The 27992-nt window shown below is 39.1% G+C and overlaps 1 protein-coding gene across 2 annotated transcripts in view; it reads left to right on the top strand.

The window, feature by feature from the left end:
• LOC106949138 (laminin subunit alpha-3-like) overlaps positions 1-27992 on the top strand; it is a 73267-nt gene that overhangs the window by 9067 nt on the left and 36208 nt on the right. For both annotated transcript variants that reach the window (XM_015035189.1, XM_015035191.1), the window contains exons 3-16: positions 14602-14719; positions 17230-17348; positions 17430-17600; positions 18095-18195; positions 19378-19493; positions 21191-21309; positions 21657-21747; positions 23594-23725; positions 25561-25611; positions 25697-25744; positions 26565-26699; positions 26889-27023; positions 27616-27750; positions 27939-27991. In XM_015035189.1, the coding sequence (XP_014890675.1) occupies positions 14602-14719; positions 17230-17348; positions 17430-17600; positions 18095-18195; positions 19378-19493; positions 21191-21309; positions 21657-21747; positions 23594-23725; positions 25561-25611; positions 25697-25744; positions 26565-26699; positions 26889-27023; positions 27616-27750; positions 27939-27991 (1524 nt within the window). The remainder of the gene's footprint in view (positions 1-14601; positions 14720-17229; positions 17349-17429; positions 17601-18094; positions 18196-19377; positions 19494-21190; positions 21310-21656; positions 21748-23593; positions 23726-25560; positions 25612-25696; positions 25745-26564; positions 26700-26888; positions 27024-27615; positions 27751-27938; position 27992) is intronic.

Genomic DNA, 27992 nt, shown 5'->3' with positions numbered 1-27992 from the left:
AAATTTTCCCCCTTTTTTAACCTTCCCGGCCCCCCCCCAGTTTTTTTTTTTTTTTTTTTTTTTTTTTTATTCTTGGGAATGTATTTTAGGAGCCATGACCACACGTGCTTATCTGCCTGAGTGAACCCAGAGTAGACCATGTGAGGCAAACATACCAGGGCTCACTGCTGTATGTCTCCTTTTTGATGAGTTTATACTGATTGGTTTCACTGAATGAAAGCAGAAGACTGACTAAAAATGTGGCATTGAAACTTGTTGATTCAGGTTCATTGGGTTCTACTGGTGTTTCATTTTGGAGGTAAAAGATGAACATCATTTTGAAGTTCACCATGACCGTTTATTGGCTCTAAATTATGGCTAGATTCCAAAATATACCAATTTCTTTTTATGATTCGATAATTGTTTCCTACAAAAGTCGACCATGATAAGGCTGCAGGACATTGGGTCAACTTTAGAGGATGTAAATATTGTAAAATCCCTGACTGGATTGTGTAATAAACTTTGAGGGGAATTCTGACATCCAGGTTAGTCCAACAAACTTGGCTCTTTTCACAACTCTGCAATCTCCACGCCACAAAGCTTTGAAAAACTCAATTTTCGAGACATTCCCCAGGAACCTAATCCTCTCTCTCAGGGGTGCACCTCCCACCAAATTTGGCATGAATGTTTTATTTGCAGCTGTCGCCCCCCTTTTGTGCGTAGAGTCCTCCAAGGCAGGTTTTGTGTGACAACCTTTCTGTGCTCTCTTGCTGTCACAAAGCTTTGGTTCTCCTAAAGCCTCATTGAAAATGACCTGGCCCTCTCTTTTCACAGGATAAATGGGAAGAAATAGAAAGGTGGTGTAATTTTGTGGGGATAAAGTGGCGGAACAAAAAACAATTATGAACACATACAAGCAAGGTAAAAAGATGGCACATTATTTGCATCACTTCCAAAGTTGTAAGTATTAGAAAACAGAGATAGTTTTGTTTGAACAAAGATAGCTAAAACAAGACAAAACAACAACCTATATTTGTTGAAATAAAGAATAATAATAATAAGAAGAAGAATAAAAAATGACTGGGCCTTTCAATAAGCATGAGGTCCTGATGTGTTGTGCACATACAGTATGTGCTGTTACTACAACTGCAATAACATTCTGGTTTTCCAGTGTGATATTTCTAATTTTGAAATGGCATCAGTAAATGTGTGATGACAATGAGACAAGATGCTCTGCGTTCCCTGACCCACAGCTTACCGGCATTAGCAACACTAAGCAGGAAACAGTGGGTCAGATACAATTTCAGCACAATCATTAGTGTTAGCACCACTGGAGGGCTGGTTTTTACTGAAATGCCCAGTAACAGTAGCAAATCCAAAATTATGTATATTTCCTACCTACCTACCTGAGCCAAAAGCATGAGAGCATGAGCCAAAAACAAGTGATTTACTGTCAAAAATCCAGTCAGTCTTGCCATAGACATGTGATTTGTTGCAAGGATTTGCAGGTACAGTGCAGCTGGCTCAGCCCAGAGACCAAATTGGCTGTTAGACATATTGATGCAGTGACGATTGAGGTGATGTAAGTGACTGTGTTTAGTGGGGCAGCCCGAAGGGGAGGGCGAGCCAACGCAGTAGATATTTACTGCTCCCCCCGAAACAGCCACTGTGTGTGTTTGTCATTCGCAGCCTGGACTGAAGAGCGCCTCACGTTTGTCTCCACCTAAATCTGGAGCTGGTGTGTGGAAAAGTTTGTGGAGGTTAATGTGGGACGCAGTCATTGATGCAATGGGAAATGTTAGGAGAACAGCCATTTTCCTAGACCTATTTGACAAAGGTGTAGCTTAAATAGCACACCCTTATCAAGCTGTAAAGCTTAGGTAACTTGAAAATAATGTATTTCGCATGTTAAAGAACATAAAGAGCATTTTGCTGACCAAGAATTTAACAATAAATGTTGCTATCGACACCAGCGCTATATATTAATTTGCATGGCTTTGTATACATCACACCATTTACTAACAAAGCATTTAACACAGAGGAACAATGAAGTGCAAGTTCTCGAGCAGCTGCAGGCTAAAGCTTTTAAAAGAAAAGTGCAAACAAGTAGAAACATGTGTGATCATTATGTGTCTGTAACACCTACATGCATTTCTCTTGTAACTTTTAGCCAACTGTTCTGCTGTTACCACATAAATTCTGTCATGGAGACAGAGAAAATATGCCAGACACCCTCCCCGCCCTCCGTCTCCCTGCTTTGCCCCACCTGTTGTAAGCAGACAAACAGTTGTACATTGCATTGTTGCAGAGTTGGGGGTTGAGGGGTAGAGGCCATGGGGTGGAGGGTATGTTGGGGGTGCTTCCACTCCACCCCACCATAGAATGTTCTGTCTGCAAGACTGATTCACTCCAGCAGAAAGTGTTGCCACTTCTCCTTTGATATGAGCTCTGATCTCTCATCAAGCTAGCTGGAGCTTTCTCACATTCTTTCTAGTTTTCAGCTGTAGTTTTACAACGCTCTTGGAGCTGAATGACTCTTTGGTTTAATTGGATTTGTCATCAAGGGAATCACATCTTTATTTTTTTCTTTTCTTTTTTTTTTTGTTGCAGTTTTAAAAATTGCTTATCGGTAAATTGCATACGATCATTATAAGCCTTACAGGAGAGTTTTAAACAACCATAATAAACCATAATGTGCCAAAAGGATGTGTGGCTGCTTATTGTTAACATGGAAAAAGGGTGTAGTGAGCACGTTTGCAATTAAAGTCATCGACGCAGAAAATGTGCGATGCGTAAGTTAAGTCACTCATGAAGACAATCTCTGAATTGAAAACACTTTTTGCCTAGAGGTTATGAGAAAAACTGGGATTTTAGATTTAAAGAAAAAATCAACTAAAACTAAAAATCTAAAAAAAGAGAACACGTTGCAATCTATGCACTAGTTACTACTAAACATCGCTTGAGCATGAAGTAAACAGCCAGCACTGAGACTGTCACATTTATTGTTTGTGAGGGTGATATAAAGCATGTGATGATGTCTGCAGATATTGTTAAATCAATAACTGCTCTTTTTAAACACTTCCTTGGCATGTTTAGCCACAAAGATTAGCTTCATCTGCAGCTGTTTCTTCTTGGTGTTTGAGCCAAATGACTGAGAGAACGTCTGAATGCAGCTGCTGTCTGATTATAAATCAGTATTTTAACTTCCAGCATGTGTTTAGCAATAGCCTGACGAGATTTTTTTAGGACCACACAACAGAAAACTGACTACATATAGACTTATTGTTTGAGTGGAGTGTCTTGCAGAAACACTGAATGACTTCGTAACATGAAGTAGACTATTTTACAAAGCAAAAAAAAAAAAAAACAACAATTCCGTCAGAAGTTGCTATGGCTTCATACTCATTTTATTACTCATTTTATTATTGTTTGTTAGCTATTCAAGCTTCTCAGAAAATATTTTTCTTGGTGTCTTACTTGCTAGATAAATCACCATATAAATCTTCTCTTCATTAATTCAAATTTGAACTAGAGTCATTGCGTCAAAACCCAATTTTGGATTTCCAAAATTAAACATCATCACTTTTCACAGTCGGACGACTCTCAGGTGCTATGTGCTCATTTTGTCGCTTGTACATTTGACATATTTTCCCATTTCAGTTATGGAAATCAAAACAACTTGTAAACTACAACCATGAACAGAAAAATGAAAGGAAAAATTGTTAAAATGTCAACTTTTCAAAAATGTTGAAAACTATGTCAATGTGCTGCAGTTCAGCTCTAAACTGCAAATAAAATGTATTTATTTTTAATCTATGTAGATATATTTGCTAGTTCCATTTGATGCCAACAGCTTTTTTGTATTTATACAAGTCTCTATTCAAAATCTAAAAAAAAAATAAAAATAAAAAATAAAAGCCTGGGTTAAGAAAGAGCATTCTTGATTCTTTCTCAAAAAGACATGGGGACGGGTTTACTAATCTTGGGCCAAAATGCTTTTTCCTTTTCATAATATCATCAGATAATCAGAGAAATGATCTTTGTTTCCTTAGATGGCACTGCAGTAAAAGTAGGCACAAGTACTTAGTGCATCCTCATTGGAGCATTCTGGAAGCTCTCTGAGTTAGTGATTTTTTCCATACGAGGTCTGCTCTGTTTGGAGGAGGCTTGGAGCCTGTCCTGCGGGTCATAGTTCATGAGATGGGGAGCACCCTGGACAGGTCACCCATCAATCACAGGATCAACATAAGGACACACAAGAGAAACAGCCATACACCCACGTACTCACTCAGAATCATCAATCAAACTAATTCACACAACTTTGATGTGTAAAGGGAAACCAGCACAAAAAACTCCCAATGACACAGAGGAACAAAATAAATACAAAAATCTTTGTAGCTTAAGATTATTAGAACGGGTTTTGAATTTGTAGGAGCCAAACCCCCCCGTCAGAGCTAGTACTCTTGCCCAACTGCGTTATTGCTAGTAGGGATGGGGTTAGGGTTATCCTAACCCCATAAACTTTTTGCTGTTGTTCCATGTTCCATGCATACATGTTTACCTGAAGATGTGGAGTTTACCTGGTTTAGATTTGTTATAGGAGCCCGTGGTGAATGAACAGGCAAAACAATACACTTCATTTAAATTAGAAACATAGATATAAATATATTAAAAAAATATATTTTATTTTAGCTGAGACATACAGATGGTATGGCTATTTTATCGGTGCTTAGCATTAATTTAGTATAATCTAAACACCACAGCTTACCCAGATTTTGTTGCTGACTATGTCCATTCCCTCATGTCCATACGACTCTACCATAGTGTTTTAGAACAATGTCTTGCCTGTGTATGTTAAATGTTTTCCTGTTTCCTCCCTCTCTCCAACAACATGTATGGTAGGTTAATTGGTGACTCTTAATTGACCCTGGGAGGGAATGTGAGTGTGTTTAGTTGTTTTGTCTCATGTGCTTTTGTGTTGCCTTTATAATCAACCAGCGTCCATGAGGAGCCCTCCCACCCCCATCTTTTCCTCATTGACTGCTGGGATAGTTCCCCCATCCCAGTGACCCTGAATGGGACAAAGCAGTTACAGAAAACAGACGAATGGATGTGTTGTTTTGTGTAGATAATGTCTCATAGTGCAAGCAAAGGTTAGGTCACAGTCTTCCTGGCAGTAGATGACTTTGTTGTAGATGTTATGACTCTTTTGCTATCTATGACACTGAGAAATTTTTGTCACAAACCATATCTGCACTGAAAGCAATTTGTGTTGTTTTTACCTCTTGTGCTTTTCTGATTTGCCAAAGGTCACGTTAGAATAAACATGTTAAAATTATCCAGCATGGTAAACGTTTGTCTAGACCTGTAATCCAGGACAGAGGCAAAGCTGTCCCAAACAACTAAAAACAGATAACATTTTGCTTTTGAGTTGTTGTTTTGCCTTTGTTTGGAGAAGAACCAAGAAAGATTTCTATTTNATTTTGAAATGGCATCAGTAAATGTGTGATGACAATGAGACAAGATGCTCTGCGTTCCCTGACCCACAGCTTACCGGCATTAGCAACACTAAGCAGGAAACAGTGGGTCAGATACAATTTCAGCACAATCATTAGTGTTAGCACCACTGGAGGGCTGGTTTTTACTGAAATGCCCAGTAACAGTAGCAAATCCAAAATTATGTATATTTCCTACCTACCTACCTGAGCCAAAAGCATGAGAGCATGAGCCAAAAACAAGTGATTTACTGTCAAAAATCCAGTCAGTCTTGCCATAGACATGTGATTTGTTGCAAGGATTTGCAGGTACAGTGCAGCTGGCTCAGCCCAGAGACCAAATTGGCTGTTAGACATATTGATGCAGTGACGATTGAGGTGATGTAAGTGACTGTGTTTAGTGGGGCAGCCCGAAGGGGAGGGCGAGCCAACGCAGTAGATATTTACTGCTCCCCCCGAAACAGCCACTGTGTGTGTTTGTCATTCGCAGCCTGGACTGAAGAGCGCCTCACGTTTGTCTCCACCTAAATCTGGAGCTGGTGTGTGGAAAAGTTTGTGGAGGTTAATGTGGGACGCAGTCATTGATGCAATGGGAAATGTTAGGAGAACAGCCATTTTCCTAGACCTATTTGACAAAGGTGTAGCTTAAATAGCACACCCTTATCAAGCTGTAAAGCTTAGGTAACTTGAAAATAATGTATTTCGCATGTTAAAGAACATAAAGAGCATTTTGCTGACCAAGAATTTAACAATAAATGTTGCTATCGACACCAGCGCTATATATTAATTTGCATGGCTTTGTATACATCACACCATTTACTAACAAAGCATTTAACACAGAGGAACAATGAAGTGCAAGTTCTCGAGCAGCTGCAGGCTAAAGCTTTTAAAAGAAAAGTGCAAACAAGTAGAAACATGTGTGATCATTATGTGTCTGTAACACCTACATGCATTTCTCTTGTAACTTTTAGCCAACTGTTCTGCTGTTACCACATAAATTCTGTCATGGAGACAGAGAAAATATGCCAGACACCCTCCCCGCCCTCCGTCTCCCTGCTTTGCCCCACCTGTTGTAAGCAGACAAACAGTTGTACATTGCATTGTTGCAGAGTTGGGGGTTGAGGGGTAGAGGCCATGGGGTGGAGGGTATGTTGGGGGTGCTTCCACTCCACCCCACCATAGAATGTTCTGTCTGCAAGACTGATTCACTCCAGCAGAAAGTGTTGCCACTTCTCCTTTGATATGAGCTCTGATCTCTCATCAAGCTAGCTGGAGCTTTCTCACATTCTTTCTAGTTTTCAGCTGTAGTTTTACAACGCTCTTGGAGCTGAATGACTCTTTGGTTTAATTGGATTTGTCATCAAGGGAATCACATCTTTATTTTTTTCTTTTCTTTTTTTTTTTGTTGCAGTTTTAAAAATTGCTTATCGGTAAATTGCATACGATCATTATAAGCCTTACAGGAGAGTTTTAAACAACCATAATAAACCATAATGTGCCAAAAGGATGTGTGGCTGCTTATTGTTAACATGGAAAAAGGGTGTAGTGAGCACGTTTGCAATTAAAGTCATCAACGCAGAAAATGTGCGATGCGTAAGTTAAGTCACTCATGAAGACAATCTCTGAATTGAAAACACTTTTTGCCTAGAGGTTATGAGAAAAACTGGGATTTTAGATTTAAAGAAAAAATCAACTAAAACTAAAAATCTAAAAAAAGAGAACACGTTGCAATCTATGCACTAGTTACTACTAAACATCGCTTGAGCATGAAGTAAACAGCCAGCACTGAGACTGTCACATTTATTGTTTGTGAGGGTGATATAAAGCATGTGATGATGTCTGCAGATATTGTTAAATCAATAACTGCTCTTTTTAAACACTTCCTTGGCATGTTTAGCCACAAAGATTAGCTTCATCTGCAGCTGTTTCTTCTTGGTGTTTGAGCCAAATGACTGAGAGAACGTCTGAATGCAGCTGCTGTCTGATTATAAATCAGTATTTTAACTTCCAGCATGTGTTTAGCAATAGCCTGACGAGATTTTTTTAGGACCACACAACAGAAAACTGACTACATATAGACTTATTGTTTGAGTGGAGTGTCTTGCAGAAACACTGAATGACTTCGTAACATGAAGTAGACTATTTTACAAAGCAAAAAAAAAAAAAAACAACAATTCCGTCAGAAGTTGCTATGGCTTCATACTCATTTTATTACTCATTTTATTATTGTTTGTTAGCTATTCAAGCTTCTCAGAAAATATTTTTCTTGGTGTCTTACTTGCTAGATAAATCACCATATAAATCTTCTCTTCATTAATTCAAATTTGAACTAGAGTCATTGCGTCAAAACCCAATTTTGGATTTCCAAAATTAAACATCATCACTTTTCACAGTCGGACGACTCTCAGGTGCTATGTGCTCATTTTGTCGCTTGTACATTTGACATATTTTCCCATTTCAGTTATGGAAATCAAAACAACTTGTAAACTACAACCATGAACAGAAAAATGAAAGGAAAAATTGTTAAAATGTCAACTTTTCAAAAATGTTGAAAACTATGTCAATGTGCTGCAGTTCAGCTCTAAACTGCAAATAAAATGTATTTATTTTTAATCTATGTAGATATATTTGCTAGTTCCATTTGATGCCAACAGCTTTTTTGTATTTATACAAGTCTCTATTCAAAATCTAAAAAAAAAATAAAAATAAAAAATAAAAGCCTGGGTTAAGAAAGAGCATTCTTGATTCTTTCTCAAAAAGACATGGGGACGGGTTTACTAATCTTGGGCCAAAATGCTTTTTCCTTTTCATAATATCATCAGATAATCAGAGAAATGATCTTTGTTTCCTTAGATGGCACTGCAGTAAAAGTAGGCACAAGTACTTAGTGCATCCTCATTGGAGCATTCTGGAAGCTCTCTGAGTTAGTGATTTTTTCCATACGAGGTCTGCTCTGTTTGGAGGAGGCTTGGAGCCTGTCCTGCGGGTCATAGTTCATGAGATGGGGAGCACCCTGGACAGGTCACCCATCAATCACAGGATCAACATAAGGACACACAAGAGAAACAGCCATACACCCACGTACTCACTCAGAATCATCAATCAAACTAATTCACACAACTTTGATGTGTAAAGGGAAACCAGCACAAAAAACTCCCAATGACACAGAGGAACAAAATAAATACAAAAATCTTTGTAGCTTAAGATTATTAGAACGGGTTTTGAATTTGTAGGAGCCAAACCCCCCCGTCAGAGCTAGTACTCTTGCCCAACTGCGTTATTGCTAGTAGGGATGGGGTTAGGGTTATCCTAACCCCATAAACTTTTTGCTGTTGTTCCATGTTCCATGCATACATGTTTACCTGAAGATGTGGAGTTTACCTGGTTTAGATTTGTTATAGGAGCCCGTGGTGAATGAACAGGCAAAACAATACACTTCATTTAAATTAGAAACATAGATATAAATATATTAAAAAAATATATTTTATTTTAGCTGAGACATACAGATGGTATGGCTATTTTATCGGTGCTTAGCATTAATTTAGTATAATCTAAACACCACAGCTTACCCAGATTTTGTTGCTGACTATGTCCATTCCCTCATGTCCATACGACTCTACCATAGTGTTTTAGAACAATGTCTTGCCTGTGTATGTTAAATGTTTTCCTGTTTCCTCCCTCTCTCCAACAACATGTATGGTAGGTTAATTGGTGACTCTTAATTGACCCTGGGAGGGAATGTGAGTGTGTTTAGTTGTTTTGTCTCATGTGCTTTTGTGTTGCCTTTATAATCAACCAGCGTCCATGAGGAGCCCTCCCACCCCCATCTTTTCCTCATTGACTGCTGGGATAGTTCCCCCATCCCAGTGACCCTGAATGGGACAAAGCAGTTACAGAAAACAGACGAATGGATGTGTTGTTTTGTGTAGATAATGTCTCATAGTGCAAGCAAAGGTTAGGTCACAGTCTTCCTGGCAGTAGATGACTTTGTTGTAGATGTTATGACTCTTTTGCTATCTATGACACTGAGAAATTTTTGTCACAAACCATATCTGCACTGAAAGCAATTTGTGTTGTTTTTACCTCTTGTGCTTTTCTGATTTGCCAAAGGTCACGTTAGAATAAACATGTTAAAATTATCCAGCATGGTAAACGTTTGTCTAGACCTGTAATCCAGGACAGAGGCAAAGCTGTCCCAAACAACTAAAAACAGATAACATTTTGCTTTTGAGTTGTTGTTTTGCCTTTGTTTGGAGAAGAACCAAGAAAGATTTCTATTTTTTTCCTGGAAAACAATAGAGGAAAAAGTTAAAATGACATGTTGGTATTTATATTTTTACTGTTTAAATCAAAAGCAATTACTTGTAGGGAAGTTTTTTCCAAGATTATAACAATTTCTTCAAAGTTCTTAACACTATGTCCCGACTTTGTTTTCATAACTTAAGGATTAATTGTGTCTTCAGTTCTATTTTCTTCGCCTGCGTGAGCAAGAAAAAAAAGCTGTTGTTATAGACAAAAGCTAATAACAAAAGCTTTTGTTATTAGACAAAAGCTGATAACAAAAGCTATTGTCTTGCCTTTTCACAATAGAGTAAAAACTAGTTGTTGCATAAATTATTGTCTTAACGATGGACTTTAAAAATTCCTATTTGGATTATATTATAGCTGACAATTTTGTTCAAAACAAATAGATTACACTACCTTGCACAACCATTCATATCATTCAAACCTTTCTTATATTTTGTCATGTCACTTTCATAAACTTCACTATATTTTGGTGATATTTTTGTATAATAGATCAACATATTTAGCCTCCCGAACCTAAGCATTACAGCTTTAATTACAGCTGGCAAATCTTTTGTGGTATGTCTTTCCCAGCTCGTATACTTAGACACTGAAATTTCTGTTCTTTCCTCTTTGCAGAGTCACTCAGGCTCAGTCAGCTTGGATCAGGGGTTGTATTTACAAAATATTTTCCGTATTTGACTGTTTTTTTTTTTTTTTATTAAACGATGAAAAAATCTGAAGGCCATACGTCACTTTCACAAATTATGGATTAGGCTTGTGGTAAACCCTAAATTGAAGTTCTTGTAGTATTTGTTTAACCAAGGTGTTTCTTCGGTGTACAATTAACAGCTTGTCCACCTGGGCTGCAGATCAGTGCAGGTCCTCCATTACCATGGGCTTTTGACTTCTTCACTGATTAACGCACACAAGATTGAATTATGCACAGGTGGAAGACATTTATCTAATCGGGGGATTTTTGTAGGCAGTTGAGTTCACTGCATTTTCCCTTCATTTCATTGTGTCATTGTAAAAGGGGCTGAATGCAAACGCATTTCCAGTAAACATATGAACGAAGGCAATGCAAGGTCTCGTTCAGATCCAGCTTTTCCTTTGCTCCTCTAATAAGTTAGCTGGAGGTCATATGACTTGTCAGATTTGACTCGTCACTCTGACTGAATATCTGTCAGAAGTTAATTTTCTGCTTTACATTTGACGATACATGCACAGGAGAAAATGTTGAGGGCCAGCGGAGTTATTGAGTGGTGCATGTGCGCGTGTGCGTGTTGTGTATCAAATCTAAATTTCACATTGCTATGAATGAAATGTGGAAAGAAAATGTTAATGTAGAGTTTTAAAAATGGTGTTTGGTCTTGTGGGACACTGATGGCTCTCTTGTTCTTACGTGTCAACATGCAAGGAGAAGTCTTCAGTCCCCTTACATGACGTAATGTGGCGCACCAAGGTCAGGAATTTAAGGAGCATGACCAAAGGCGAGGAAGGCCGTCTACGGCTGGCACAGCTAACTCCCTAACCTTTTTTCACACTAAACCTCTTTGTGCAACCACAGCCAAAGCTGCTGTGGATGCTGGGTAAACAGGGGCTCAGCTCAAGTGTTTCCAAGTTTATTAGCCACGAACTTGTCAGTGTGTTTAAAGTCTTGTATGACAATGGAATCCTCCATTGAGGGTGCATGGCATGTCATCACAATATTTCAAGGCCCTCCCCTCCAAATGTTCTGGACAGGAGTGTGTGTTTAGATTGGCAGGATACAGTTGGAGAGAAAGCAAGGCCGTGCCAGGACATGCTCCAGGGATCGTTCTTCCAAGACTACAGGAAGATCATCCTATGTATCCTCATAAAGGACTTGCATAAATGTTATTTGCAGTATATAGCATATAAATGTTTTAGCTTTAGAACACATTTCACACAAAACTTCAGATTTTTATGATTAAAATGACCATAATTGTTAGAGCTTTTCACAATAAGCTCCAGCATCTCTCACCTATGGGGCTCCAAGACATCCACTCTGGGTTCGCTGCTTTTTAATCTGTGGATGTTTCCTTTGCCATCTTACAAATCAAAATATACCTGTGTCTTGCAAAATAGTTGATCCAAATGGTTCAGCTACCTCCTGAACATGTCAGAAGGTTTGTAGGGGCCAGCTGATGAATTATCACTTGGCTTACGTATGTTTAACTAAGAAAATAACTAAAACAGGCAGGATACTGACCCTGCAGGACTGACTTTGGACACCACAGGAACTTAAGGTTAAAATTTGTTTCGTCAGCTTTTTATATTCTCGGAGTTCATCATGTCTCCTTCACAGATGATCTTTGCAGTAAAATTGTTCCATATGTTCTGATGTCAATGACTGGCCACACACCAACTCTACATCTGATCGAAAGGTTTGTGGACAAGAAAAATAATTTGTTTTCAGCAGTACAGTTATAGGGCTTTCTGTTTTAGAGTGTCTGACCTGAAAAGTCAGAAAAATGTGTTTTTAAACCACTATCCTCTTTGAAGAACAGTAGGAAAACCGATTAAGATTTTCTTGTTGTTTCTTTTATGATTTCGACTTTTTCTTCCAGTAAAATGTCCCTTGCCGCTCCATGTATTCTCCGTATGAGGGATTTGTTGGAGAGTTAAGGACACAATTCCTTAGATAGAAACCTTTTAAAACCAATTTGGACAATACAACTAAACTTGGCTGCCTTTGTTTTTTTAAATAACTAGGATCAAATCAAGTCTGACTTGACAAATGTGCTTCTGGAAGACTGGCCATAAATTCCTATAAACACAGCCCTAAAGCTTTTGGCCAGCCTTCCTAGAAGAGTTGAAACTGCTACAGTGGTAAAGCTGCAACAGGCCTGTGCTTCTGGGCTGACATCATGTTAAACTCCATGGATTAAAACTGGGCTGCCACTCAGGTTCATATGTGTGTGTGTAGGCAGATGACGCAATACCTTAAATATACAACGTATATGTTTTCTTCCACACAACGTTCCACAAAGAGTGTTCTGGAATATTGCTACATAAAGGAGCAAACAAGTTCAACTAGCTAAGTCATCAAAGCTCTGTACATTTTTAAGTGGCTTAAAAGATCTATTTTCGTCATCTGCTTTACAGCAACAAGTGTCGTGAAAGGTTTTCAATCCTGTGTTGCTGTCAGTGATGGGCTTCTGGAAGCAGTGCCAAGCTTTGTTTTGTGGTCATTAGACCAGAGGGGGAATGTGTTGCTATGTTTGGTATTTTCAGATGGGTCTGCATGCCAGCCAGCACGTCTCTTGCCACCCCAACCCCTTTGCTACCCACCTTGTCTCTCTCCCCTCCTCCATCCTACTAACACCAAGCCCCTCTCTTCATGCCATCACAGCTCTTGTGAACTTAAACTTCTGTTCGGTCCACAGCAAAATAGACAAACCAATATTGGGTCACTTTCTTCTATTTTTAGACAACTTCTCGTGTGCGCCATTCATGTCTTTTTTTAGTTGTCTGCACATCCTGTTGCATGTGGGTGGAAATGTTCCCTGATTAATTTAAAAACACATGCCTTTCAGACGTCAGATTCAGAGAGGGCTTCAAGACTGATAAAGGTCTGCTCCTGATTTGGAACCGGATGATTTACTTGGTAAGAGCTGGAGTTCACATTGTGACGATAAATATGGACACCCAGTTCAGCAGCCGATCCCTGAACTTGCTCACAATGCAACAGCCAAACAGCGGCTTAAGTTTGAGGCCTTCACTTCCAGGATTGGGAGAGGAATTCATCTAGAATTGTGGGTAATTTTGAAAGAGTAAATGACTCCTCAGCCGAGGCTTTGCCGTGCCTTTCTTTTTCTTTGAAGTCTTAACCCAACTCCTTACCTCATGCAAGGAGAGACGGATACTTGAATATTTCAAATGCCCGCTGGGCTTTTCATTCTGGCGTTGAGGGATGCTAGACGAGTGTGGGCCTGCCTTCATCCTTGTCAAAAGAGACAGCCTGTAGAAATGTCTTTTATTAAGACAGAGCACCACATTTTACCTACAGCCTTTCCATTCATCAACTGAAAACCGAGCATACGTTCTCACAGCACCCTGTTTCGAGACCAAGTCATGCACCGATTTAGACAATCTGCATCTCGGGCTTGCAGAACATAACAGGGGCGTGGTCAGGTGAAGGTAAGGCTTTTTGTTGACACTGCAGGTGTCACGTGGAGGGCTTTCCAACAAGTAATGCCAAATCCCAGAAGATCAAACAAAATGGACTTCTACACAATGGCCTATCAACCTTAAGCCAATCCCTTTCAGTGCTTGATAATGATACTGGTAAAATGCAAAGGAAATGCACTTCAGTGAGCATAAGGAGTCAGATAGAAACAATCGCCGACTCCCCCTCTTCTGCCCTTGCACGGGCTCTATATTTTGATGGGGGTTGAGATAAAGACTTCAGAGAACAAACTCGAATCAGGTGGGCTTAGCTAAAGCCTTTTCACTAGCATGGTTGCACCTGCAGAAGTTGCATCCACTCCTTGCTAATAAGTGCTCCTTCCTGTAAGCCGAGCTCTGGCTGAATGCTAAAGGTAAACAACGCTCTCAAGACCGGAAACTGTTTCAGTTCAAGCCTTTTATTTGTACATTTGTTGTTTGAGAAGTTAAAAGAGCTATGACGAATTTGTACCAGGACTCCTTGTTTTCCTTCCAAGAACGGAAATAAGAGTACTGGTAGAGCCCAAAGCCAAGCCTTTCCTCTGTAGAGTCAGCGCAACTCAGGAAACTGGAGGCTTTTGCCAAAATCCGCTCTGAGCGGTGAGCAGTGAGTGCCTTTAGTTTAGACGCCTCTTTGTGCTCTGATTTTCAGCTCTTCCATGTGGCATACGTCCTAATCAAGTTTGCTAATTCACCTCGTCCTGACCTGTGGGTGCTGGAGCGCTCTGTGGACAATGGGAGAAAATTTACCCCTTGGCAGTACTTTGCTCGTAAGTGTAAATCCCTCTGTTTAAAAAATGGTTTTCTGTAATGTAAGTTGACTCACAGAATATTTACTCACTTTTACTTCCTCTCTGTAAAAGGTTTTCTTTTTAAAACAACAGAAGAAAAACTGTTCATAAGTTTGCATCAAAGACACACAGTGATTTTGTGTGGATTAAATGTTTTTCCTGTTGGTATTTTAATATGTTACAAAGGCAAGAGCAAAAGTGTTGCAAATATTATAAAGCCATCAAGTGATGCAGCACAGTCAAACCCCATGATTATAAAAGCCAAAAAGAGGGCTGTTATCTTAATAATGCCCAGATTTTTCTTGCAGTGACAAGTTAAACTGTCTGCCGTAAAAAAAAAAAAAAAAAAAAATTGTGTGATTAGGGTTGTAGGCTTAATCTGTGCACACTGATTATCTGCTTAAGACTATTTAAGACAGGAAATGCTTGTCATTGTTTCCCTCACTTTTTGTGTGTGTGTATGTGTGGTCTACCTCATTTCGTCATTGTGCATTAAAAACCAGCCCACATAACATAAATCAAATTATATTAAGCTGCAGTTATTTTTCAGAGTTATAAAAGGTTTGTTCTGGTTGGAATAAGAGGTAAGAAATCCTCAAAACGCAAGAGTCAATGTGGCTTTTTATTCCCTTACTAAGACCTTTTCTGCTGTGATCACTGACCCGAGTGGACTAGTATGCAGGATTTAAGCCTGGCTCTAATGTGAGACCTTGGTTAGTGTTTACTGACATCAAGATAACTAAAGACTTAGGCCTAAAGGGGCACTAGTTAATTAAAGGATGCCTTGATCAGGATTTATTTATTTATTTTTTTGCTCAATGCTGATCTTAGTTATTTAAGAATACGTAGCTACTTTTACAGAGTCTCCCTCCAATACTTCATTAAAATCAATGCCGTGTATATGTTTAAAATTAGATTTGGATTGGAAAATTGTATTTACACATATGAAGTTCTGGAGACTGCATCTGAGGTTTCAGGCTCAATGAATACAGCTGAACCCGATATTTTTATGTGGAGAAGTTTGCCGGAGTGCGAGGCTGATGATGAAGCGTTAGAGCTCTGTTTTGATATGACTCTTTGATAATTCCACTCAACATGTTTCAGTGCTGTTCCAGTTACTCGAGCATGGACAAAACCAAGAAGAAACATCGCTCCTGCTTTATGAACCTATTGTGCTGCTTTGAGTAAAAATGAATTGACCTGAGGCGGGACAGCTGTGTGTAAGGAGTGGGCAGAAAGAAATTACATGACACAGTCAGAATGCGAATAGAGATCAGTGCTATTCATTCTGGGTTTGTGGTTGCTGTCTGTGAGCTCTGCTCTGGAGATTTTTATACTTGGCGGTCAGAGTAAGAGACGCAGTGGCAGAAAAACAACAAATATGCAGAAAAAAGAGGACCAACTGTGTCCATTATAGGCGATGCATGTTTCCATGACACCAATAGATCAGATATGTATGAGATTCCCAACAATGAGTGAACTGGGGATCCCAGACTTGCTGGCTTGAATTTGACGGTGTTGCTGCATTTCTAGCAACTGTTCTACCATAGACCTTGCATATCATTATGAAGGGAATATAGTCATGGAAATAAAAGATGCATATGAGGAGGAATCTTCTACAGTTTTAGATTTAAAGCCAACAAAGATGTTGCTCGCAACTCTGTTTGCTTACTTTGCAACTCAGCATTATGAATTATAATATTTCTCGGCGCTATCACAAAGAGATTTTTTCAGGTTTTCACTCTCAGCCTTCCACTTGGAGTGCACTTGATCCAAATTCCTGAAAATTTATGGCCTAATCTGAGCTCAGCAATGTTTTTACCTGAAATGATTTATTCCCTATTACACTTCATTATATTTATCTCAGAAGTTTCTGAGATTTTGCCTCCGTAGTACTTAAAATATTCTCTGAAAAAGATGTGGCAGAATATAAGTTGATAATTCCAAATAATTTCCCTGCAAATTAAAATTGAGCTCTACCCTTGTGGTTATTATTCTTAATTTGTGGCTTATTTGCCACATTAGTTTAGTCTTACCTAGAAAATAAGAGTTTTCTAACAACCATGGAAAAATGTGTGATGAAGACTAAATGGGCAAAATATTGTAAAAATTGTCTTATTCGAAAGAGGTGCAGGAAACCCATAGATTCCTTGTTTCCTGTTTCATTCTGCTGGATTCTAAGGCTTTGTTTAACCAGAAGGGATATATGTAGTTCCTCCAACAGGTTCTGAGTCTCTTGATTATTCTTCTACATGTCAACAGAGTACAATCTTATAGATTTCACTTTTCTGACTTTCTTCCATTCTAATTTCAGATAGAGATACTTATTTCATGGACATTGAACACTGAATATTTAGCTTATGTCAGAATGGATCCATTTCTGATAAACACCTGTGAAGTGTTTGGTATTCCTCTACAATTGTGATTTATGAAAAATTCCAATAATTTAACTGTAATATTTTGACTTTTTGTTTTCTTCGCCTCACTAGATTCAAAACGGGAGTGTATTGAAAAATTTGGAAAACAACCCAACAGTCGTATTTTTAATGACGACGACCAGATCTGCACCACAGAGTATTCGCGGATCATACCTTTGGAGAATGGAGAGGTGACATATGAAATATCCTGGCAACAAATGCCAGACAGGTTTGAACAACAGTTCACTTAAAATAAACGCTGTACTTTCCAGATTGTGGTTTCTCTGATAAACGGCCGTCCGGGCTCCAAAAACTTCACATACTCACCGGTGCTCCGTGACTTCACGAAGGCCACAAACATTCGCTTGCGCTTCCTTCGCACCAGCACTCTCCTAGGCCACCTGATCTCCAAAGCCCAGAGAGACCCCACCGTCACTCGCAGGGTAAGACACAAACCGTACAACCTGACACTAAGGTGACATGTTGGCATCCTTTAGTTTCCCATTTGGACAAAGTTTAGTTTTATACCTCCTGCCTGCCAGCTTCCTTTTTGCTGACACAGTCACACTCCTCTGTTCACCCATTACGGTTTGTGGAGAACTAAGTCTGGATGAGCGTGACAAGTCATCTTTGGAATTTTATTTTTGATAGGGACAGGTTTGGAAAGCTCTTTCGCTCTGCAAGTGTGAGATATAGCACTTCTGGATAGCAGGCTATTAAAAGAAGCAGAGTACACATTTTAAGTGGCTGGTACAGAACACTAAGACGTGTTCAAGAGGAAATTTCTTACAGACATGCCATCTTAGGGAAAAATTTTTTTTTTCTATTGGAAATATTAAGTCAGTTCATCCCATGAATTCCTGAGCTGTTCAAATTTGTCAAATGTGACAGATCTAACTGTTGGTGCTGGTGCTGACATTCCTCTGTTTGCTGATAGTATTTTTATAGTATTAAAGACATCAGCATCGGTGGTCGCTGTGTTTGCCATGGCCATGCCCAGGTCTGCGGTGTTGGTCGGAATCTGGACAACCCAAGCAGGTCTGTAAAGCTGTCAAACTTCAGCCTTGTTGCTCCTTTTTATGGGGGTGAAATGATCTTTTTACTTCTCACGCTTTAAGCTGTTTTATTTACGTCTTTCATAACTGTTAACGTCAAATGTAAATTTCAATCTTATGTTTATTTGCTAACATAGCTTAGTTGTCTATGTGGGCTATTATTTCTGGTGTTTAAAACCAAAACTAGTGAAATGGATTTTTGCTGAAAACAAAGGAGCATAAACCACAGTCACAATAGACAAACCTCATCTTTCAAATCTTTTAATGATGCAATCAAGAGAAATGATTCACGGCTGCAGGAAAAAGAAAAAAAGAACCTTTATTCCTTTCATAGTGAAGTTCAATGTAGAGACTTTTTATTATCATAAAGTAATGTGGGAGGAGATTCCACATGTGGAACACATAAATCTGTGAGATAATTAGGAAGGAATGCTTCTTACTGCAGAATAATCAAAGAGAAAATGTTGCACAATCAGGGAGTCTGAGAATGGAGAGATCCAACCATGAAAACATACAATGAAAAACAAACAAAGATTCTACTTCTATGGATGATCACTGTAGGTAAAATGCTGCTCTATAACTTTATTGTGTTGCCAAAAGGCAACCACTCATTAACTCAATATATAATATATATTTTTGATTTAGAAAAATACTTGCTCTATAGTGACACATAAGTGATCTTGCCTTCCCAAGAGGCTCTTTTTGTTCTACAAACTCAAAAAAGTGAGTTTGTAGATAACTTATTGAGTTTGAATTGCTGAGTAAAGGACTTGACTTATAACTTTTAACCAGAAAAGGTTGTAAATTAATAGACTAAATTATAAAGTAAAAAGAATATAAGTACATCACAACATCTGACAGCCTTTGGGAGAAACTGCTCTTTAGAAACCAAACCTCTTCATTGTTGTGGATGCTAATATTACATCTCAGAAATCTTACCTCTCCCCATATTATTGACACTTCACCAGTTTGGGGCCAAAACAATTTGATTATCAGTCGCATTTCCAGCTTAAATTAAATCAAACGTCACTCTGTGTTAAGGGCAACACGGTTGTCATAACTTCATGGCGATAATGTGTCAGCGATATGCAGCTTAAACTGTTGTCTCAAAGGTGTCAAACATCACAGAGTCACTATGTACCGCCGTCTCGTCCTCTTTCTTTAGACTCCAGTGCGAGTGCCAACACAACACCTGCGGCGAGTCATGTGACCGCTGCTGCCCAGGCTTTAACCAGAAGCCGTGGCGTGCTGCAACTGTTGACAGCCCCAACGATTGTCAGCGTGAGTGTTTTTTTTTTGTTTTTTTTTGTGCAGCGCTTCGTCTGACATGTAAGGCACATCTCACTCTGCTTTTCCCCGTGCTGCCGGCTCTTGAATTACTGCCCCAGAAGTGGGCCGAAGTGGCGTCTTGTCTCTGATATTAAATCCCAGTTGCTGATGCCCTGATATGGTATTGTATGTAATCTGTGTTGGTGAAGATTCGACAGGACATTCCACATATTGTTTGTGTGATGAGTAACTAGCCTCACCATAGCTGCTTTTCGTCTGCCTACCTTGTTGGCTGGTGAGTTTTACGTTGTGCAGGCCAGTGCCAGCCTAGATTGTAACATTTCTGAAGTGATCCACGTCTCGGGGAGACATCTGAGCCTGGATCTGCTGGAATCTAATTCAAGTGGACTGTTGACATATTTTCCACTAGAAAATACAGTGCCTTGTAAAAGTATTCACGCCCCGAGCTTTCTTCATATTTTCTCACTTTCACAACAACAAACCTATTTGATTTTATCAGATTGCCCAGCACAAAGTACTAGAAAAATAGTTATAAGGTAGAAAGAGAATAAAACATGTTTTTTATTATTTTTATAATTTCGTTTTTCATTAAAATTTGGAAAAGTGTTGTTTATTCTGCTTTTTTTTTTTTTTAAGGATTATGTTTCCTGTTCCTACGTTTTTGGCAGCCTCAAACAGGATATATTTTATGAATGCTCTTAATTTTGCTCGATCCAGCAAATCTGACAAGCTTCTTTGTCGCTAGGGAAAAATATTTTCACAACATGATGCTGCCATCATCATATTTCACTGTGGGGATGATGAGTTTAGGAGCACACGCACATGTTTACTCTGTCCACCACATCCATTGTTCCAAACTTCGAACAGGATACTTTGTTGTTTTCTTTCAAAAATAACTTTCGCCTTGCTATTCTTCAATAAGAGGTTTAAGCTAATCCACTGCTCTATAGCTAACCTGTCTGGTGTCTTACTTAGTGTTTGTTCACTAATATTCTCTCACAGGACAACTGTATTTATGCTGGGATTAAAATATGTACTCTGTTTATTATCTACTTAACATCTGCGGTAAAATACTACAATGCCAGTTGTAACAGTTGAAATATTAAAGGTGACTACATATTACATGCACGCTGTCCTTTGCGATTGCGATGTTGCATATATTGGTATTGTGGTTATTGCTATTCTATATGTTGTGTAGGGTATCAGGGAGTAAATATAAATGCATGCCACACTTCTCAGATTCTACGTCATAAAAATGTTATGAAGCCATTGCTTATTTTCTTTTCACTACACTTCAGACTTTCAGGCCAAAGCAATGGTTTTGTCTTTTTTTTCAAAAAAGCTGAAAATAATGCATATGTGGATGTAACTTGTCAAATGTCAAAAAGTTGAAGGGGTACGAATACTTTTGCAAGGCACTGTGTTGCCTATGTGAAGCCACAAATTAATTCATTTGGACTTATAACAATAGTAGACTACCGTTAAAAATGCTTGAAAATGGTTGAGCCCCAGGCGCGCTACGCAGCCAGAGATTACACTATTAGCAATTTAGCACTTATCATTTCTCCTGTAGCTTCACAAGCTTTAGGAGTTTAAACACAGGTTTAAACACAATTCAGTGGGAGGCAAATATAAATGCTCTGATTTCGTGTTTGTCTGCATGTCTGTCTCGGGGCTTTCCACCTCAGCCTGCCAGTGCTTCAACCATGCCTCCGACTGTTATTACGACCCAGAGGTTGAAAAGAGGAGAGCAAGTTTGGACACCTTCGGCAGGTACAGTGGAGGAGGAGTGTGCGTCGGCTGCCAGGTACGAAACGTGTATCAAGTTCAAACTGATTCTTGTCAACGCATGCGTGTGTCCTTTTATCGGTGAAAGAAATAAAAGAGAAAATAAATATCAAACTTGTCCGTTTATATGTCGATGTAGTTCTCAGTGAAGGGAAGCATGCTGCGCGATTTGCTCGAAAATTAGCTCCCAAATTTGTGAGGCGAGGAATGCTTAGATCCATGTCTCATTGGTACATTGCCCCAGTTGTTCAAATAAGTTTTACACCCAAAGGAGATATTAAATATGAATATTTCAAGTGTAAAAACCAGACTATTTTTCTTAGATTAGCTGTCTAATGCACGGCACTTGCTTCCTTTGTTCTTCAGCACAACACTGCAGGAATAAACTGTGAGAGATGCATCAAAGGTTTCTACAGACCTTTCGGAGTGCCTCCCGAGTCTCCAGCCGGATGCATACGTGAGTACACCGTTCTCTTCAGCCTTTTGACTTCACAGAGCTTTACATTTGTTTACGTTTTAGGATAATTTCCATTGCCAAATATCTTCATAAAAATTGACATGGGTTGTGACACTGCTTGGTTAACTTGTTGTTCGACCACCAGTTATTTTCATCCCTCTGTCCTCACAATGGTCCTCACACACAAATGACTAGATGGTGGCCTGGGGGCTGTTAGGAATAAAATAAATTGTATAAATATAATGTTAATATGTGTGTGGTTTGGTCTAAAACTCGTTGACTTTCCATTTTCAAACTAATGCATCTTTTCTTACAGTGGCTAATTTCCTCCTCAAAACTGAATAGTGAATAAAACAGTAAACCTGTGACATTGAAAGCTGTGTTAAAATGTTTTAACATTTAGTATACACGATAGAAAAAGTTCATACAGGTGTAGGGTAAAGTAAGACACTTTTATTTTTGTTTGAGCTGGTTGCTGGCGTTTTTTCTGGGTTTTGTCGAACGTTGTCACGACACACATCTCAAGGCCTCCATGTGATCCAGTAGATTACTCTTCGCATCCGCTCTTTGCTGTGGCTCCGATCGATACCGAGAGCAACGCCTTAGCAGGGTTTTCCACATTGTGCTAATGCTGGTTGAATGTAGATACCATCCACGCATGACGGCATGTGATCTGCAGAGTAACAAGCGAAGCCTAAATAGAGTTTTACTCAAAGAAAGGCTTAAGCGTGTTGCGTCAGACAGTCATAAAAGGCAACAGAGCAGCAACACTGGCACCACAGGTTTTACTATCTCTGAACTGGGCTTTGCCATTGTTTACTTTACTGGAATGCTTTGTAGCTGTTCTTTGTAGTAAGAACAGCTGACAGTTGTCTTTGGACTTTGCCAAGTGGGGGATATAAAGTGGTTCTCTTTCACTCAAAAAAGTGAACTGCAGAACCCACAGAACCCGGGTCAGTTTAGAAAGGGAGCATGTGGAGTGTTAGTAAGGATCTTTTGTTTATAAACTAAAAATACTTTATTGTTATTTAGCTACTGCTTGCAAAAATAACGGTTGTAAACCCACTTTAAGAACATTTCTTATTTTTATTAAATTGCTACCTTTACAATGAATACCTTGTGCAAGAATTGTTTAACATCAGGACATTTTCTTCTCCTATACATTTCCACCATGTTGAATCTTGGAGTCTTGGAGGAAATCCTGGGTCCTCCCTCATTTCCTCTTCGCTTCAGCTCACCTTGCAGGTTTTTTGTATAATTCATGTCTGGTAAGAGACTCAGAGAGGTTAGAAAAGAACTTGACTTTATTTCCCGTGAACGCTTTTTGACCAAATGTTTAGGAATAATTATCCTGGTTTCATTTAAAATATCTCGGTATTTCCAATAGGTCACAATACCATAAAATCTGTCCCAGTTCCTGGTGCCTCTCACAGACAAATAGAAATAAGCCCAGAGTATCATAGCTACTCTACTATGCTTAACAGCAAGCATCAGGTTTTCAATATATTGTTGCTCTGTTTTATACCAGATCTACTGTAGTAAGAAGCTCAATCTTTGCCAAATCTAACCAAAGCACATATTCTCAGCTAAAGTCCCACACTGTGGAAAAAATAAAAAAATAAACAAAAAACCTCTCTAATGTATGATAAAACACTGGGCAGCAGCACTGTGAAGTATACATAAATACATATTACACTTAGTTTGCAAAACATTTTTAGAGGCTGTGAATAATTGTGTATTGCTTGAGCTAACTGTGAGACATTGCACCAAAGCAGTGAAAGATGACTTTATGTTCAGACTTGATGATGTTTGCTTATTTTAATAAAAAATCTCTGGCACTCTCTAGCTTGTAGCTGTGACGAAAGGATTACAGCCGGATGTGAGATGGGGTCTGGGAGTTGTATCTGCAAACCACAATTTGCAGGAGAAAGCTGCGATCGCTGCGCTGATGGACATTATCTCTACCCTGAGTGCAATCGTGAGTTTAGCCTTTTTTTTTTTATACTTTCTGCATCTTTTAAGTAGATCTTATTTATCGGTCAAAAAAATAAATAAATAAATAAAGACACATTTATACACATCAATCTGGGCTAAGTATGAGTAAATTGTGTCAACTATAAATGGAAATACAGTACAGTTAATATCATCAAGAAGTACTTTAAGGTTTCACTTTGAGCGTTGAAAATGAATGCATTCACCAAATATAGTTTATAGTCCATGTTTTGCACAGACCTCTAACTGACCTTCAGTAAATGGAAGAATGATGTTATAACAAGTCCAACTTAAGACCCTTCTTTTATGGCTAAAATCGTGCCATTGGCAGTCTTTTTGTTTTAGCATTTCATTTTCCACCAGTTTTCGTGCGAGAGAAAAGTTTATTCTTGTTGGAAAACAAGGAGAGACAAATTCGACATTCCACAGAGATTCTGAAATCTGCAGGAGAATTTCCCCCCATGCTATCAAGTTGATCTTCCTTGGCAAAGCTTAATCAGTCTGCAAAGGCATAAAGATAACACACTCAATCTTTCATCTCTATTGGTAATTTTTTGATGCTTATTCGTCTAGTGCTTCCTCTGTCACTGAGCACATGCTGTTTGCGAGGCCCCAGCATAAACACGTGTCAGGATTCAACACGTCCTTAAACGTGCAATCATAATAGTCATTTTCTGATGCCCCATCGCACACAGCAGACCTGTCTCCTGCAAATTTTGCCTGAGGTTCTTTGGATTCTTAGCTTATCTTTTAATCGTCATGTGTATGTGAAAGAGTTTCTTTACGTTTTATTGTGTGGTTTTATTTATGTGCAGCCTCTGAGGCGTCAAACCAGACCAAACATGTTGACAGTCATTAGGAGGCAATCTGGCTTCCCTCAGATGTTTATCTGCTGTTTGAGTCTTTGCATGCATCGATATTTGCACATTTTGTTGGTTAGCATTTGAAGGGAAGGTTTAGCAAATGTTGCTCTGAAATTACATGGTAATTACCACACATTTAAAGCAGAGAGTAAAAGCACTCTGTGTGTAGAGTGAATATATGATCATCAGTAAAGTCAAAGCACTGTCTCCTCTCTTTCTGCTGTGTTGTTTTTAATTTCTTTTCTCCTCTTGTGGTCAGCAGAACATCAGTCTTAACACGATCAGCAGAATTCTGGGTTAAACAGGTTAAGTTCTTAGTTGAAAGCCTCCCTAATGTTTCTGTCATTGTCTGTATCTGTTGGCTTACACATTCGAAGGAAATTTTCCATGAACGATTAGTTTAAAAGTCTTAATATCTCTGTAGAACAACATGCTATGGTAAGAAATTGTATTTGTTTTGCAGTTTAAATTGTAATTTAATCAACTTAAAATCTGCCATTCCAAAACACAAGCTGTCATCCATACATGCCTCTGGTGACTCACAGAAGGAATGCTCTGTTTTTGTACTGTTTGTTTGTTACCCATTTGTATGTTTTTCTTTTTTTTTTTCCCTTTAATCTAACTACTCCAAACATGCATATTCTTTTTACCACTTATGTATCTCTAATACAACTCAAAAGGCTTAATATCTAAGAAAACGTTTTCCATGGATCATCTCAAGTCTTGTGCCTCTCGTGGTTTCATCGACCCAAATGCACACAAAGCAGAATCAACAGTATTTTAAAATCCATCCTGGAGGGGAATTCATATTTTAGTATGCAGCTGAATTTTAGGAGTTATCTGACATTTGTTAGCATTTTCAGAAGTCTGCATCTTTATTGAGTCGTACTTCTGACTCAACAAAGATGATGTTATGTGATCATTTTCTGTCTTTATTTTGTATGGCTTTTGTAACCAGCTTACTCTGCGTACCTGACGACCACCAAGTCGCCTGCAGGCCCCATAGTGGGTAAGTTGATTTTCTAGCTTGTCACAACAAAGTTGAGTCTGACAGCCACTTTGAGCTGTTCCTCTTGTTTTCGCTCCCTGTGTAGGACCCACTGCCTGCCCTCCAGGCTATTTCAACTCTCCTAGATGTCAACGTAAGTGCGCTTAGGCCTAAAATGAAGAGATGTTCTCATGACTGGGCTATGTTAAATCCTTTTATTGCTTGTTCTCATCCACATTTTTTTTTGTATTTATAGGACCTCTGCTAGTATCTTGAAAAAGCTTTTTTTTTTTTATTGGGCATTTTAATTTGTCACATTCACTTAGTTAACTCTAGCTACTATTTTGTCTATATTTTTTGCTAAAAATACACTGCACATATTTTTCAAACAACCAAGTCGGATGTGCGTTCAAGAAGCAAACCACTACCGATTTTGGTTGCGGAACTTAGATGGCTGCGACGGGGAGCGTTGGGATACTGACATGCTACTGGGCTGCAGATAAAATGAGCATAACACTCTGATGGTCCAAAAAGATTTGCCCTCTTATTATAGCACCAATCCTTTGGGACTTTCCAGTGAGAACTCACCAGGCTAATATTAGTTATGGCTCTTTTTCTGATTTAGTTTAAGCTGGGAACCAAAATTTTGAGAAAACCTTTTAAACTCATGTCATTTTTAGTCATCCAACTCTTCAAAGAACATAAACAAACACCAAATAATCCTTTAACTCGTCAGTTCTTTTATCATGTGAACTGAGTGTTGCTTCTACGAAGCAGATTTTACTACTTCAGTAGGAAGAAAAACAGTGGGAATCTCTCTGGTGGCTTCTTAGTGCCAAGCCTAGTCACAAAACAACACCAAGCGGGGTTGTGCAAGACAAACATAAATATAACTTCTAGCAAACTTGGGCCTTCAGCTGCAGAGGAATTTGTTCTTATTGTGAAAATAATGTTTCCACTGTATTTGTCTGCAGCATGCACTTGTGACTACAGAGGGACGGTGCCTACCATATGTGATGTTTATGGGCGCTGCCTCTGCCGTCGGGGCGTGGAGGGGGAGCGATGCGACCGTTGTGAACCTGGATACTACTCCTTCCCAAGCTGTCAGGGTGAGAGGACCCCTCATCCCTAGAAAAATATTGATATTATTAGTTTTCATTTTGAAAGAGATAGCCAAAGGATGACATGAAACATAATAAACCTTAGAAAGAAGTCTAGATCTTTTCTAGCAGTGTGACTCGTAGAGACATTTTGAATAAATCTCCACTTAGGCTATGATGACATGTATTTCTCCTCAGCATGTCGTTGTGGCGGAGCTGGGGTTGCTGAAAGCGTGTGCAGTCCGAATGGTCAGTGTAACTGCCTCCCCAACTACCAAGGCCGTGAGTGTGACCAGTGTGCGCCAGGTTTCTATGGATATCCAGACTGCGCTGGTAAGTTTTGTTGGCTTGATCCTGAAAAAAATCGCGGAACTTTTTCTTATTTATAATGTAACTCCTTCATCTAAAACATACCTGGAGTGTTGCTTTGATTCTTTCATGCATGTTTGAGGAGTCTTCCTTGGAGCTACAGTCTCCAGCCGAATTTCTGCTCTACTAAGCAACCCTCCCCATTTGGCTCCTTCAGACTAGTAGCAGCAACTAGCAAACACCTGATGGAACTGCGAGTCTGCTGAGCTTGTCACATGAACTACATAGTCCAACGCTCCTAAGAACAGTTGTAAAGAGTATAATGTAGGGACATTGTTTTTATGTTTTGTTTTTATGCGAAGTGTCAGAAAGAGCAGAAGCTTCTTAAAGAGACACAGGGCAATTTTAAGGCATAAAAGTCCAAAGTTACTTTTAGATTTATGCCAGTGATGAGTTTATGCAAACTTCTTATAAAAACAAAATATTGAATGCTGCATTTGACAACTGGGACTCACCTAGCAAAATATAATTAATACATATAATTTATTAATATAATTCTTAAGAAGAATCTTAAAAGTATTTGCAGCTGTAAATCCTGCTTGTTTGCTATCCCCAGCCTGTCGGTGTTCGTCGGAGGGTTCATATGGAACTGGATGCAACCCGTTATCAGGCGAATGCCTCTGTTTGCCAGGTGTGGTGGGCCAGCAGTGTGACCGCTGCGCATCTGGACTCAGGTTTCCCCAGTGCTCGGGTAAACACAAGTGAACCTGACTGTACACACTAAACATTTAAGATTTGAGCAGAATCAGATGCAGTTTGAATTAACAACAATGCAGTTTGGGTGATTTTTGGTACGTTCCAGTAATAACTTTGCATGCATTCACACGGGAGTTATTATATCGTAAATTTTCTACTAAGGGCATCTGTTTTATTTTCCAGACTCCATCAGTGTTTGTAACCCAGATGGATCCGAAGTGCCCGATCCTCCAACGG

The sequence above is a fragment of the Poecilia latipinna genome, unplaced genomic scaffold, assembly GCF_001443285.1.
Source record: "Poecilia latipinna isolate Pla-1442-1.1 unplaced genomic scaffold, P_latipinna-1.0 Scaffold328, whole genome shotgun sequence".
Taxonomy (NCBI): domain Eukaryota; kingdom Metazoa; phylum Chordata; class Actinopteri; order Cyprinodontiformes; family Poeciliidae; genus Poecilia; species Poecilia latipinna.
This window is presented reverse-complemented; position numbering and strand designations above follow the sequence as displayed.